Below are 16313 nucleotides of genomic sequence, written 5' to 3'. Positions count from 1 at the left end.
AATGATCTTTAAAATAGCATCATATGACCCCTTTAAGCCTTCTTTCTTTGCGTGAACATTTGGGTGCGTTATGCAAATCTTCCCACATCCTGACATAGACATGTGGGGGCGTGTTAGAACGAGCCGTTTTAGGTAGGAGTGGTTGACTCTTAACTTTTATAAAGAATATCTCTTTGGATTTGAGACTTTAGTCTTTGCAACTTTACAGATCTTCTTTATGCACCAAGAGCTTGTAACACTCCAAAGAGAAAGGACAGATTGAAATCGCATCATACGACCCCTTTAAATTTCTGATTAGGCATGTTCTTAATGTTTTTAAAACGTCATTTGACACCTAGTGTTCTTGGAAGTAGTATGCTAGCTGTTCATTTAGAACGCAGCCAAATAATTTCTCGCGTAAATTACAACATCTTGGTGGCGTTTAAAGGCGTATGATCCGACATGCAATGGCTGAAAACCCCAGTTTTGACTTAACAGATTTACTCTAAATGAAAAGTTTTATTCTGAACTATCTGAATACTCATATTAGAACTGAACTGAATCCAGATATTCCGACAACAACGCACAGGTGCTTTCAAATCCAAAACGCCACCAATTAGCAACATGTGGCGTGACTTGTAGCAATCAGTCATCCTTAGACATTTCTCGCAAATGTGTTTTTTTCTCTTCTGAGGGAGGGGGCGAGGAACGGAGACACGGACACACCTCTGCGCTCCCGCTGCGTTTAAAAGTGACACTAATGCGCGTCCGCGTCTCTTAACAGCAACATCACCAGACTGCTTTACAACCTGCAGACATGGGCAACTGTATGGATGGCATTAGGAACGTCTGCGACCGGCCGAAGAATACTAACATCAAATTGAGTTTACCTGTCGTGTGTTTCGTCTGGCAGTTGTCTATGATCATTCTTTTTGGGGTGTTTGTGCGGTATAATGAAGAGTCAGACACTCACTGGGTTGACTACAGAAAGGAAAACAATATCACAAGTGATATCGAGAATGACTATTACTTCAGATATCCAAGTAGGTGCACAATTCTGTTTTCTTATTTTAATTAGTGCCAATTACATTTATTATTCCATATGGACATTTTTATTATTATTAATACAGATTTTGTAATTATTTACATGTTCTAGGAAACATTGTAATTTTTTCAGATTATATTACTTTTATTAATATTAATATTATTCTGTATTATGTGTCAATCTGTCTATCTTATTGTCTATTTAAAGATTTCATAATTATTAAATGTTCTAGAAAATAAATTTAAAAAATATATAAAATGTTTATAAAATATACAATTTATACATTTATATAATATCTAAAATATTATACAACTATTTACAAGAACTTACAAATTGCATAACATATATATATATATCAGTTGCTACATCTGTGAGCTTTTCTCCTGCCCTCATACACTTGAGAACCTGCATACCTTCTTATGCACATGGGAATGTCATTTTACCACAAATGTTCTTTTGTAACAGGTGGCACAGGGGGAGGTAGGGGGTTTATTTACTCATTGACTATGTAAAGATCAGTATCCATTGTCATCTTTTGAATCTTCGAAGGTGTGGTTGAATTCCTCAGTCATATATACTGTAGATCTTCAATCTTCAGACTATCCTCTGTTCTACAACTATCGACGTTGCAAGTGTTGGATGACATGTGGTGTATGAAGTCGGACACAAACTATTGTTTGCGGACAGATCAGATGTCACTGAATGCATTTTGTCATGGTTGAGGAGTGACCACCATTGCAGAAGACCGTTAGAGGAGCTCATCTTCTTGCAATCCAATTGTAGACCAGACTCGAGGTGTCGATTATGAAAATATTCCCTGAAAAGAGCAAGGACAATGTGGAGTGCTTAGCATAAACACAAGAGCGATGGATGATATGCTTTATATAACTCAAAACCAGCGTTTGTTAGTGGTGTGAGATTTGATACCACTTAATGTGCCTGAAAATAAATGTACCCAATTAACTCGAGTTACTTGCCACAGAAAATGTTCTTGTTGTATAAATGCAGTCCAGACAACTTGGTAAGACTTGTAATTGATCCAGGCAGTTGTTACTGTGGGAGATTTCATTGTTTTTTGACACCCACCTGAAACCTGGAGTTTTGTAGCTCCTGCATCATCGGTTGAGAAGGATTTCAAGGTGAACCATCATGCCAGGCCGGATCAAAAGGACAGCCGTGCTTGAGAAGCAAAGTGTTTTCAAGAGCTTTCATGCTAACAAGGGCCAGCAGGCTCTGTTTCTCCGTGTAAATAAGGGCTTGTTCAGAAAGCACAGCTCTGTCTGTTGTCATTAGCAGTTTTGTGTTGTCGCCAACATCTAGATGTCCTTGTGTTGGTGTTGTGGACTTCTACTGTGGAAGAAAACCTAGAACATTTTGACAACAACCAGCCCAACCCCGTCCTGTTCTGGGAAATTGATGTGTGGTTACTTTTCAGCTCTGCTACAATTTAGTCAAATTCACTGTTGCTTTGACCTCAGTTATGCCACCAAATGGCTCAGATTACAGTTTGTGACTGGCTAAAACACACTTTTGTCCTTAGTCATGGCGATGCGACTGGATATTGGCTGCAAATGTACATTCAGAGTCATTAATTTCAAGTTCTATTGTTTTCCTTTTGTCTAATGCAGGGGTTTAAAAATGGGGTACAGGACCCGCAAGAGAGTGCTAAGGGGGTCCGCGAAAAATGTGAGAATTACAAAAAAATGTTATGTATTTTTAGGGCTGTCAAAGTTCAAATGTGCACTTAAGATATTAATAAAAATATGTAAGTCACATTTTAAGTACTTTACGTTCATCAAATTTGGTTAATATTCATTCTGCTTTCTAAATGGATGTGAAGTATTATTTTCTATGATAATAACAAGTGTATAATATACAATAACAATAATACAATAAAAATATATATATATATATACATATACACACACACACACACCAGATTGATATTTATATTAATTTCATTAATTAAGTTTTTAGAGGAACATAGTGAAACTAAGAACAATTAAGAACATCTCCAACCCCAATTTATTTTTTTTTTTTTTTTAGAAAAGGCACATTAAATTTATCGAAACTGGCTGTGAAGACAATTATTATGTTATTGAAGATTGCTATTTTTGTTTTTAAAATCCTGAAAAATCCTGAAAGATGTCTTGTTTTCAAAAAATTTGAAATAAATAAAATTGGAATGGTTTCTGTAAGATCATGTGACACTGGAGACTGGAGTAATGACAGGAATAAATTACAATTTAAAAATGTATTTATATAGAAAACAGTTTTTTAAAATTGAAATAATATTTCACAATATTACTGTTTTTACTGTATTTTTAATCAAAGAAATGCAGCTTTGGTGAGCGTAAAATCTTCTTTCAAAAACATTTAAAAAAAAATTATATTATATATTTCTAAAAATATATACTTGTATATGTATAATATAGATGCCTCTATGATTTATGGTAAGAAGGGAATCATCATATGTGACCCTGGACCACAAAACCAGTCTTAAGTCGATGGGGTATATTTGTAGCAATAGCCAAAAATGCATTGTATGGTCAAAATTATTGATTTTTATTTTATGCCAAAAATCAGTAGAATATTAATTTATAGCAACAGCCAAAAATACATTGTATGGGTCAAAATTAGCGATTTTTCTTTTATGCCAAAAATCATTAGGATATTAAAGGTGGGGTAAGCGATTTTTCAAAAACGCTTTAGAAAACTGATTCGGGCCGAATAGCAAGACATACTTGTAGCCAATGAGCAGTAAGGGGCGTGTCTACTCATGATGTGGAGGAGAGAGGGTTCAGTGCACAGGACGGACATTAGCCGAGCGACAGAAAGATAGAGATGGCGGATAAAAAACAAAAGAGAAAAACGTCTTCGGAACAAAAGAAATCATGTTCCATGAAGATATTTTGTAAATTTCCTACTGTAAATATATCAAAACTTAATTTTTGATTAGTAATATGCATTGCTAAGAACTTTTTTTTTTTTTTCACCCTCAGATTCCAGATTTTCAAATAGTTGTATCTCGGCCAAATATTGTCCTATCCTAACAAACCATATATCAATGGAAAGCTTATTTATTCAGCTTTCAGATGAAGTATAAATCTAAATTTCGAAAAATATGACTGGTTTTGTGGTCCATGGTCACATATTTGGGGGTTCTTGGCATCGCATAGCATTCAAAACCCAATATTTAGGTTTTGAACCAGTATGGGTTTTTCACTTCTGACTGTTTGCTTACATCCTTGATAACACCTCTTTCTATTCGGCTGATTTCTTATGATCGTCACTATGGTTTTGATTGACTGAATTGGTAATATTTTTCATCTTTCTGCAGGTTTTCAGGATGTTCATGTCATGATCTTCGTGGGCTTTGGCTTTCTCATGACCTTCCTGAAGCGCTATAGCTTTGGTGCCGTGGGATTCAACTTCCTGGTTGCGGCTTTCGGCATCCAGTGGGCTCTTCTGATGCAAGGCTGGTTCCATTCTCTGGACTACACAGACGGAAAGATCAAGATCGGTATAGAAAAGTAGGTTACTTCTCATTTGTGAGATATTACAGTTGCCAAAAAAAGGGGCCACAGTTTTATTTAAAACCAGATCAAAAGTAGTACTGAGAGATGATCCCTTCCACCAGAATTAGCTGATTTGCTCAGTTGTTTGAGGTTGAATGCAGAAAATAAGCAGTTTTTGGATGTGAACCTAGTGTTGATCACTTAGAAGGACAGAAGACAGACAAACCAGTTTGTTGTTTACCTCAGCTATCACTTCCCTGTGGGAATGAAGGATTTGTTTTGCATGTAAACAGCAATTAGAAAAACAGCCTGACGAACAGGAATGTGAATGATCCTACCATGAGAATGCAGGCAAAACTTTTGTAATCAGCAGTTTTTATACAGTTTGCTACTTTGTATGTTTTATCATCCAACCCTTTAGTGTAGTTTGTGTGCAAACACTAATTCAGGGAAACGAAGGGGGCAAATGTTAACTGGTGATTGGTTGATTTAAACGTTTTCCTCTGTGTTCAGCTTGATCAATGCAGATTTCTGTGTGGCGGGTTGTCTGATCGCTTACGGGGCTGTTCTGGGGAAGGTCAGTCCTGTTCAGCTGTTGGTGATGACGCTGTTTGGTGTCACGCTGTTCGCCGTTGAAGAGTACATCATCCTGAACGTCCTGCATGTGAGTCTGATCGCTGTTTTACTTTTCAAAGCTTTTCAGAGCTTTCAAAGTTAACATGCACTTAAGATGTTAATAAAATGTTTTATCATACTATTTTACGCAATTACAGTCACCAAATTACATGCTGTTTCCTAAAGACAAGTGTTAATTCCTATAAAGTTAACTGAAAAGTATTAAAAGAATAAATAAAAATAAAATGTTTATATAAATTCCAAATGATGATGATAATACATTTTCTTTAAAACACTATTTATTTCATTATCTATTTAATCTAAATACCTAAAATGATTAATTAACCTAAAATTATTCATTATAAATTATTAATTAATTATTGAATGCATGAGAAGCCCCGAAGACCCCAGACTTTATACTGTAGTGTACATTGATCTCTCAACCGCTGTGTTTTATCTTTTATTTCTGTTAGTATACTGAATGTAGCAGTACACTAGCATAAAGATGAACTTATGTCTTTTAGTGTAAATACAGGACATCAAATGGCTTCATGCTAACCTTTGTTCAATGATTCAATCCCTGTTAGGCCAAAGATGCCGGCGGCTCCATGGTGATCCACACTTTTGGAGCTTATTATGGTCTGTCCATTTCATGGGTTTTGTATCGGCCTAATTTGGATAAGAGCAAACATTTGAACGGGTCTGTCTACCACTCGGACGTGTTCGCCATGATTGGTAAGTCCATTAATCTTGTTATAAATATTAGGCCGAGCTTGCATTATATTTTATTATTGGACTGCTGGACATTCTGTGCAAAAGCTTGCTTGGCAAATACACAGAAGGACACTGATGCAAAAAGTAATTGAAGGCTCAGATACTGTTTGCATATTACTTTCTGGCGTCCTGTGCAGGCACCCTCTTCCTGTGGATGTTCTGGCCAAGTTTTAACTCTGCCATTGCTGATCATGGAGACGGTCAGCACAGAGCTGCCATCAACACATATCTGGCCTTGGCCTCCACCGTTCTCACTACAGTCGCCATGTCCAGCCTGTTTGAGAAAACAGGGAAACTAGACATGGTAAGCATCTGCCTTTTTTTTTGGCAGACCAGATTCACTTAATCACAAGATTCTATAAGATAAGATCACATAGAATTTTATTTTATTTTATTTTATTTCTCTGTTCTATTCTATTCACAGGATCATGAGCAACCTGAAAATATGAGTGTATTTTAAAAATGTGATTTCCAGGCCTGGAAAACTGAAACAGAAATGAATGAAATCAAATATTTTGTGATGGTAGTAATGTCTTGTAAATATATTAATAATTATATTGATATAGTTTTAGTTATGCCTTGTTTTAAATATTTAGCGACTAGATTGTTTTTCTCCTGTGAGTGCATTGTGAGTGAACTCTATTAAATTAAATAATAATAATTATTATTATTATTGTCATTTTTTTTATCCAGTCTGGACAAGTCATGGAAATTCATTGGTCAACCAGTTCACTTTCTCATTTAGGCTGTTTGGAAATGCATGTGAATGTAAATGGAATGAATCCCAAATGGAGTGTTTTCCCTTCCAGGTTCACATCCAGAATTCCACGCTGGCAGGCGGAGTTGCTGTGGGAACAGCAGCTGAGTTTATGCTGTCACCATATGGTTCTTTGATTGTGGGCTTCTTCTGTGGCATCATATCTACGCTGGGTTACATTTATTTCTCGGTGAGTCTCGCCTGTCAGATGAGTTATTCCAGATATTTTTGCTTAACTCGATTCATTTGATCAAGAACATTGTCACAGTAAAAACTTTCCAGCAATTGTCTTTTGTTATAAATGGCTCATTTGTCTCTATTCCTCAGCCGTTCTTGGAAGAGAAACTGAAGATTCAGGACACCTGTGGCATCCATAACCTGCACGCTATGCCAGGGGTCATTGGAGGAATTGTGGGTGCCATCTCAGCCGCTGCTGCCACCAACACGGTTTATGGAGATCTAGGGTCAGTGTACAGAAAAAGAATTGCGTTGTATTTCACATAACACAGGTTTAAAGGAATAGTTCATCCAAAAATTAAACTTTGCTGAAAATGTACTCCCCTTCAGGCCATTCAAGATGTAGATGAGTTTGTTTCTTCATGGGAACAGAATTGGAGAAATTTAGCATTACTTCATCACTTTCTCAACAATGGATCCTCTGCAGTGAATGGGTGCCGTCAGAATGAGAGTCCAAACAGCTGATGAATACATCACACATAGCCAAAAGCAATGGTTTTCACTTCACAAGACAGTAATTGATGGACTGGATTGTGGATTATTGTGATGTTTTTATCAGCTGTTTGGACTCTCGTTCTGACGGCACCCATTCACTGCAGAGGATCCATTGATGAGCAAGTGATGAAGTAATGCACTTCATCTTTTATAACATGGGATTTTTACCAAAAATATTAAATCTTGATTTTTGTAAAATGTTGCAAAAAGATGTTAAAATGATGTTAAGATGTGAAAAATTACAGTTTTGGACATATAAGGTAATAACAAATATATTTTTTAAAACCTTAAAGGAACTACACATAAGCATGTAAAGCAAATATCTTTAAAAGAAATTCCTTACCTGTTTGCATCTCTGATTTTTGGATGAACTATTCATATTAATTGGTATTAATAATATTTAGCTCGCTCTAATAATTACATTTGTCCATTTCAGGTTGGAAAATACATTTGACTTTACTGGGCCTTTTGCGAAACGTGTGCCCACTATTCAGGGAGGATATCAGGCAGCTGGACTGTGTGTGGCTTTGTGTTTTGGAATTGGAGGCGGCATATTTGTTGGTAAGAGTCTTTTGATATTAATCCGGTTTAAGTGCATATTGTGATGGCTTCCCGTTGTGTGCTGCAGTGCACAATACAATACTTCAGAAAAGCTTGCGGATCTGAAGGGCTTTGTTGTGATTGTTTGCCATGCAGTGGCACAGGTGTGTTTGTAACATGAAAACTAAAGAGGACAGTGTAGGATGACATTTGCTAGTCACTCTACAAATGGCTTTGCGTTAATGGTTCAGGTTTACACAAATACACCTGATCTTCACCTGGAGTTAATGGCCAGGTGTATTGGATTTCAGTTTGTCATGGAAATGTCACATTTATCATGTTGGCATAACTGTATTGTTACACCGACAGGCCTGGTTCTGAAGCTGCCCATCTGGGGCGATCCTGCAGATGAAAACTGCTTTGATGATGAGATCTACTGGGAGGTCAGACAGGTTTTTTTTTTCTTTTAACATTTACAGATTTTTCTCAATCAAAGCCATAACTAAATATAACTTAATTTAAAATAATACAATATAATATGCTATTTTTATACATGCATTCATAATTTATTTCTATGATTGTTTTTTCATTAACCATTGCAGGTTCCTGAGGATGAAGAAAGTGTTCCTCCCATCCTGGCCTACAACAACCACATGATCCCCAACAAACATGCAGACATGTGAGTACTGGAATAAAACACTGACCCCACCATTTAAAAAGGCCCTGTTACTGTTTTCTCAGTTATTGACTTGTTTGTGAATTCTAGACATCCTAATCTCTGGTTTATGAAAATTATATCTGCTGTTCAATAAGAACCATTTCCTGTGAGGCAAAAAATATCCACAAGGGGGCGCATGAGGCTCAGAATACTAATTGGCCATTGAGCAGCATTTTAAGTTCGGGATGTTTTTTGTCCGTGGAGACATTTGTACAGTGCAATCATTTAAATTTAACAATTGTTTAGAGCTTAATTATAAAAATTTTAGACGTGCATAAAAGCCACACAACTGAAAATCCACAGCGATTCATAATAAAACAAAAAATGTAGTACCGTATTGTCCCGAATATAAGACAATGTTTTTTTTCTTGGAAATACATCTGAAAAAACGCGGTCGTCTTATATTCGGGCCAATACGGTAATTATATAGTAAATGTAGTAGTAGTAGTAGTAATAATTCAAATATATTTTATAGATTTACAGATAATATAAAAACAGAAATCAAAAGAAAATTAATAATAATAATATAATTGTATTGCTTCATAGAAAATATAAAAAAGCAAATAAAAATTCATATAATAATGATGATGACAATTTATTTATAGCTTCACAGACAATTGAAAAATAAAAATAATAATAATAATGATAATATTTATAACCAGAAGAAAATGAATATATAAATTCTTCTTCTTTTTATTATTATTTAAATAAAAATGTATTTATGTGGCTTCACAGAAAATATCAAAAATAAAGAAGCTTAAACGAAAGTTGAAAACTGCCTAGAAACCTCTCTGTGTGTAATTGAAGGGCAATAGTGGCAAAGAATTAGGTAGCATTTCTCTACTATCTCAGATCATGTGACATTAGGAGTTGATTTCCTCTCTCCACCACAAGGTGGCGCTTGATGACCGCGTTGAGTTTAGGAGCAGCAAAATTGAACTGAAAGCTGAAAGTAACACATGGTTTCTCATTCAGGAGAGAGACAAACTTCGTGGAGCAGCGTTAACGCATGGAATCAGATCCGCAGTGATGTGAATCTGTGTCACTGAGAAAACATCTGCTTTCCTGCCGCTCTCCCTGAAGATAACAATACTCACGACACGCCAAAATGACAAACAAAGGGACATTTCTTTTGCTTGCCACGAAGCGCATATCACACGTATTTTGATGATACACTGAATACATTGATTTTATCCAGGCTGAGATGCGAATATTTTTAATATCTCCCTTAATATATTTGCATGTCAGAATTCAGATCAGTCAGAATTATAAAGTAGAAAAAAGATCAATTCATTTCTTTTTCTTTTAACAAAAATGATGAGTCCTGATTTCCGGTGAATGTGTTCAGAGAAAATGTGACCAAAAACCCACAACCTCTAAACATCCAAGCTGTTGCATTTTTAATGGAATTAATTTTACAGGTGTTAATTTAAGCATTTGTTATCCAAACATTATTTGATCGATATAATGTAATTATTAAATAGTTTGTCTTAATTTTGTTGGTGAGAATCCGCACATTGTATCCACATTTTTAAAAGCTAAATTCTATAATCTTTTATTTATAGATTTTTCCTGATAATTTGCATGTCCATGTCAATCAGCATGCGTGCAGAACATCTCTAAATCAAACATTTGTCATTTTCTTAATGCTTTCACAGATTTGGCCAAAATGACAGCAACAATGTGCAATATCAGTATGTTAATATTCCTACACTGTTTCCTTTCTCTAATGTAACATACACATTTAACTTGTTTTGTCTTTTGTGTGTTATCTTTATTGTAAGATTGATTATTAAACGTTTGACTACTGTCTAATTCCAGATTAAATTATTAAAGTGATTGTTACATTAGGTTCATTTGCTCCTTTTTTCTCTCTGCACAATTCCACACTCATTTATATAAATACTTGGTGGTGGTGGGGCGGTGGGGGGGATTATAAAATAGTAAATAGTTTATATAAGCTTGAAAAAAACCGATATAGCACAAATCCGTAGATTTAAAAATAAAAAAAGATTATCTCCACTGCTATTAAAACAATTCCTTTTTTTCAGTTTTGTGAGCGCTACAGAAAGGATATTTCGTTTTTCTTTTTTCCCTCTTTTTTTCTTTCACCCAGACTGCTGCGTAAACTTAACATTTGGATCTTCTTGAGCATTGAAGTCGTTTTTGGCTAGTGGCTATCTTTGTCCCTTGTAGACTCATGGTGGGGTGAAAGGTCGTGACATTTGCTTGTCTGGGGTCGATTGGTTGATGTCAGAGGTCTGTCCTATTAAACAAAACACCAAACAGATAACTGGATGTTGGGGGTCAAAGGGCGGATGAATGCCACCGGTGAATCCAGTTAAGAGTACAGATTTTAGTGCAGTTTCCACTTAAATATGATGCCATTTCTTGCACAGCAAATCAGCATAATTAGAATGATTTCTGAAAGATCACGTGACACTGAAGACTGGAATAATGATGCTGGAAATTCAGCTTTGCATCACAGGAATAAATTACATTTTAAAATGTATTAAAACAGAAAATGGCTGTTTTAAAATGGTCATAATTTCACAATTTGACTGTTTTTACTGTATTTCTGATCAAATAAACGACCTTAATGAGCATAAGAGACTTCTTACTACTTTATTTAATTTAATTTTTATTTATTTTACCATTTTATAATTTTTTGTTGCATGAAATTATTCTTGTAAATGTGTTTTTTTTTAAATGAAAGTCGAAGACCCTTGACTAAATTAGTTTCTCAGGGTCGTAACATTTTAATCTGAAGGTTTATACTTAAATGCTTGAAATTAGTTGTGTTGAAAAATGTCAATTATACATGTGCATTAATATGCATTTAAAAAGGAAAAAATGAACTTTTTTTTTTTTTTTAAATAGATGAAATGGACAAGCTATTGAAGGAAAAAATCAAACATGTGTCTAGCACACGATAAACTCCTTCAATACTGCACCTCCTAACACTTTTTGTCATAATTCCTGTTCTTCCATATTGTGTTATTTCATGGTTTCAAAAACGATCAAATATTTAGTCAGAAGTGCACCATAAGCAAACAGTCTTCACACATGCCTTTAATTTCCCCTCTCTGGGAAGTCAGCATGTGACATACTTAGATCTTCGCTCCCATCTCGTCAAAGGACGTGAGGAACAAACAAACGTTCCAATTAACTGCTTTGGGTTCCTGCGGAGGGAAGCGGGAAACCCCCTCCTTTCTATTTGCTCTCACACACCCCTTCTCCACCTTCTCAGCATTCAGAGGCCTCGCTCTCCATTCTCCTTCCCCGCAGGCCTTTCGCGGCTAATGTTTATTCATTTACCACTTAAAGGACGGACACAGCACCCTGTTAAAACTAAATCAAGCTCCATTCATGACATGATCCTTTTCGTCGGGCTCAAAGGGCCCCGGTCCGAGGGGGACCGTGACCCTGAAGACGCAGAGCGAGGGAGGGGTGGGTTTGATCCTATAGCTTTCTGAAAAAGACCGCACTGTCTGCCTCAGCGATGTTTAAGCCGACCAGTGGCGGACGCAGCGAACACGACGGCGGGAATTTAGAGGAGGCGTGCTGGAGATTAAAATATGTCACGCCCATTCAGAGCCGCTGGGATAATGGAAGAAAGGAGCGTTAGAGGAGGGTATGAAGGGATAGTGGGACGAGGTCTTTTCACGGCTCATGACTGATGATTGCCCGTCTTTTGATTGACGTCCAGTGTGGAGCTGAAGGGTGGGAAAGTTCTGGGTGGGGTTGATGTTGAGCTGTGAGAAATGAAGGTTAGGACATTGTGTGTGAGAAGAGAGGCTTTGGTGGGAATCTCCATGCTGCTAATTAGCTGTGACCGTTACAGCCGCTCAGTAGCACGCTGAATATTACATGTAAATGTTTTACCAAGATTAGAAAGGATAATGTGGAATTAAATGTGTGCGTTATGTACAGTGGCCCCAAAATTACTTTGGGCACTCAAACCAGATGTAAAAATCTCTGAATATCATTGCAGGTAACATTTATTATATATATTTTTTCTATTCATATGTATAAATGTTTTAATTTGATAATAATATAAATATATAATTGTGCAAATGTTTTTTTTTTTTTGGCAATTACAGGGATAATGTAAAATAAAATAAAACGGCAAGATACAAAGGGAGGAAGCACATATCACATACACATTATACATAGAGTAAAATCATTTTTAATTTAATGTGGGTGTTATATTTGTAGACAAGTACAAATTTATTGTATAATAAAAATATACAATATGCAAAATATGCTTTTAATTAAAATAATGATAGATAGATAGATAGATAGATAGATAGAAATTAAACATATTTTATATTACAAAAAATTGCTATAACATTGACATTTTTAGGTCTGGCTTGAGTCTTATATACACATATATATATTAAATAATATGATGGAAATTAATGTTATGAATTACTACTGTGAATTTGAGGAGGAACTGAGTTCACACATCCACTAAAAATAACCCTGACACCAGTTGATTAAAAATTATAGCAAAGATGATTCATATGATGACACTCATTTTAACACATTTTAAAATTTGATTATTGTGATACTGTGATACTTGTTGGAGTGGCCTTGATGAATGTACTTACATTTGCATTTAAAGCTTTAATCTTGCAATTAAAATTTTTTGTAATATTTTTCTGTTGGGCTAATGTGCAGGAACCCAATAACCCTCCTCAGATTGTGAGGCTGTGAGTGCTTCAGTGCTCTACACTCATAAACCAGCCTGTAAATCCAGAGTGAGCTCCGTAAAGACGTCCGTCTGAGCCCTTCGTTTGTGTTCCAGTTTCATTGTGGAATCTGGTAGTATTATGGGATGTTGGTGTACATCTCATTTGGGAAAAGCTGCAGTAAAAGCAAGTGTTGATTCTGGTGGAAAGATCTTTTAAAAGTCCTTTGATGAGGATCTTTGTCTAGATTTTTAATAGTGATAGACCAGTATATGGACCAACCTGATTAAGTGGTCGACATTTGGGTATTTTGAGGTCCAAAGCATCAGCTGCTAACTGCCCATTCATCCAATCAACAGAACTAGCATTACCTCAAGAAACAGTACATCAAAATAAGCCAAATGCTTTTTGTTTTGTTTGGCAATTTTCATTTCTGTATTCATGTACAGTATGTGTTTTTCTATTTCGAGAGCAACAGCAGTTTATAAAATGCTAATTTAAAGTAAATATTTACTCTTTTTGATTGTTTTATGAAGTTTCCAAGCAGACAAGGTAAAGTGAAGAAACTAGACCCTTTGGGAGAAGGGCAAAGCTTCTATACACAAGGTCGGGGAGCTGAAATAGACCAATGTGCAGTCAACTAATTCAAAACATCATTTTGACATTGATTGTGTCAGATGGCCGATTTACAGTTTCTCAGTTTGTTCTCGTGTTACTGACAGGCTTGTCAAGAGATCATGCGTTTTCTTTTTTCATATACTTTAGTGAAATTGAATTATATATTGTCAAAATAATTTTGCAATAATTGAGTTGTTTTATGTACTGGAGAATTATATCAGCCGTTGACCAGCCTGCTCTCTCCATGTCTCTTCTCCATTGAATAACCCATATTAGTTGCTAGTATTCAGTTTTTGTATTATTTTCTACACTACTGTTCAAAAGCTTAGTGTCAGTATGATTTTTGTCAATTGTTTGCAATAAGTCTCTTACAGTGTTATTTTAAGTATCATGAAGATGCTATTATAGTTTTTTATTAACATTAATATTTTATTAATATTTTTATTAATGTTTTAAATAAGTTTTAAATTGTAATTTTAGTTAAAGCTTTAGTAATTTTGTGTGAGGATTTATTTATTTTTTTGGGGGGAGGGGGTTCATTTTTGGTAGTTTTATTATTTTATTATTTTTTAAATGGATTTAACTGTAGTTTCAGTTTTAATTAAATATACAGTAATATACAGTAACAACCCTGTGCTGCATTGATTTGCTTAAAAATCATATTATCAAGTCATATTATACGATTTAAAATGACTTTTTTCCCTATTTTATTATATTTTATGCTTCATAAAATCATTCTAATATGTTAATGTGGTGCACAAGAAACATTTCTTATTATTGTCCATGTTGAAAACAGTTGTGCTGCTTAATATTTTTGTGGAAAACATGATACTTTATTAGGATTCTTTGATGAATAGAAAGTTCAAAACAACAGCATTTATTTGAAATAGAAATTATTATAAATGACTGTCACCTTTGATTAATTTAATGCACCCTTGATGAATAAAAGTATTAATTTCTTTAAAAAAAAAAACAAATTTTAGTGACCCCCATCTGTAACCTGATTACTACTCTTTTGATTGTGTTTTGAAGTTTCTTAAGTAGCTTGAATCTTTATTATTATGCATGAAGGTGTTGGATGCCACTGATTCCATAAGCTGGAGGTGTTCCTGCTAGATTTTATTTATTTATTTGTACAATGGCTGCCTTCTGATCCTGTTCCTGACACTCCCCCCCACCTGTCATAATTGGCGACCCGTCGCCGGCTGTGCGTCTCGCACACTCCAGGTATCCGGTGACTCAGAGGGTCGGTAAGTGCCCCTGCAGCACACCGCGGTGAGGAACAAGAGATTAGTCCTAATCCAATCCACTCAATCCTTCTCCTGCGTTCCTCGCGCTGTTCCTTCACCCTGGAGGAGGAGCCGTGGCTTTCAGGTCAGCGCTGGAATCCCTGGCCTGAAAAGAAGCCCACCAGAAAAAAAAGTCTTCTCTTTAGACCCGGTGACTATGGCTGGTTGGCTTTTGAATGGTGCTCTGTGACAAAGACCTTCTTTCACAGGACGGTGGCTGCCAGGAAAGGCAGAATAAATGAGGAGGATGCCACCGCAGATGTGTGAGACGTCTCTGTTAGCGTCTGATTGACGTGAGGCTGCACTCTCGGCCCGTCCCCTCCAGACCAGAGGCACCTGTCTGAGAGTGTGTTGCATTGTCTGACCTGAAGATGCTGTGTGGATGCCACATTTCCCATTTCCCATCATGCTCCGTGAGACTGCATCGATCACACAGACATCTATCGTCTGTAATATATGTGTGAAGTCTCTTCCCCTGTTGAACCGATGCTTTTCTGAAAGCAAAGCAAAGTTTTAATGGTTTAGTAGAAGGAGCCACTTTGTTTCAGTACATTACATTTATAGTGGATCTTTACCATATATTGTATTTGTAATGCATGCTTGAGTATACAGCATTCAGTATTGCATTTAATATTTATGGCTTGATTTTATTTGATTTTTTTTCTTAATTTCAGACTTGCGCATAAAGCTTTTAGTGGATTTTTAATGGATAATTGGCAAAACTGAAGGCAAATGGTGTATGGTAGTTCTGAACAAATAATAGGGAAGATAAAAATAAGCCAATAGCAATAATAAAAATAATAATGATAATGATAATTTATAAATATTCATAAAACAGTTGTTAAAAAAAATCTTAATATCAAAACACCCAGATAAATTTAATAATAATAATAATTTATATATATATATATAAAAAATGTTTTTAAAAATTATCTTAATATCAAAACACTTAAATGTAGTAGTAATAATAATAATAATTTAAGAAATAATGTTAAAATGCTTTTTTTCTTGATTTATTCATATAAAAACACTCA

The 16313-nt window shown here is 35.4% G+C and overlaps 1 protein-coding gene across 1 annotated transcript; it reads left to right on the top strand.

The window, feature by feature from the left end:
• Positions 1-428: 428 nt before the first annotated feature.
• LOC107750717 (ammonium transporter Rh type C-like 2) lies at positions 429-10503 on the top strand. The gene is made up of 11 exons (XM_016566230.1): positions 429-1022; positions 4365-4557; positions 5056-5206; positions 5745-5892; positions 6069-6235; positions 6741-6878; positions 7016-7152; positions 7857-7981; positions 8330-8403; positions 8563-8639; positions 9654-10503. The coding sequence occupies exons 1-11, from the start codon at positions 797-799 to the stop codon at positions 9682-9684; spliced, it is 1467 nt and encodes a 488-aa protein (XP_016421716.1). The 5' UTR covers positions 429-796; the 3' UTR covers positions 9685-10503.
• Positions 10504-16313: the final 5810 nt, after the last annotated feature.

This window comes from Sinocyclocheilus rhinocerous, unplaced genomic scaffold (genome assembly GCF_001515625.1).
Source record: "Sinocyclocheilus rhinocerous isolate Xijiao unplaced genomic scaffold, SAMN03320098_v1.1 scaffold1143, whole genome shotgun sequence".
Taxonomy (NCBI): domain Eukaryota; kingdom Metazoa; phylum Chordata; class Actinopteri; order Cypriniformes; family Cyprinidae; genus Sinocyclocheilus; species Sinocyclocheilus rhinocerous.
Note: the sequence above shows the minus strand (reverse complement) of the source record. Positions and strands in the feature narration are given on the sequence as shown.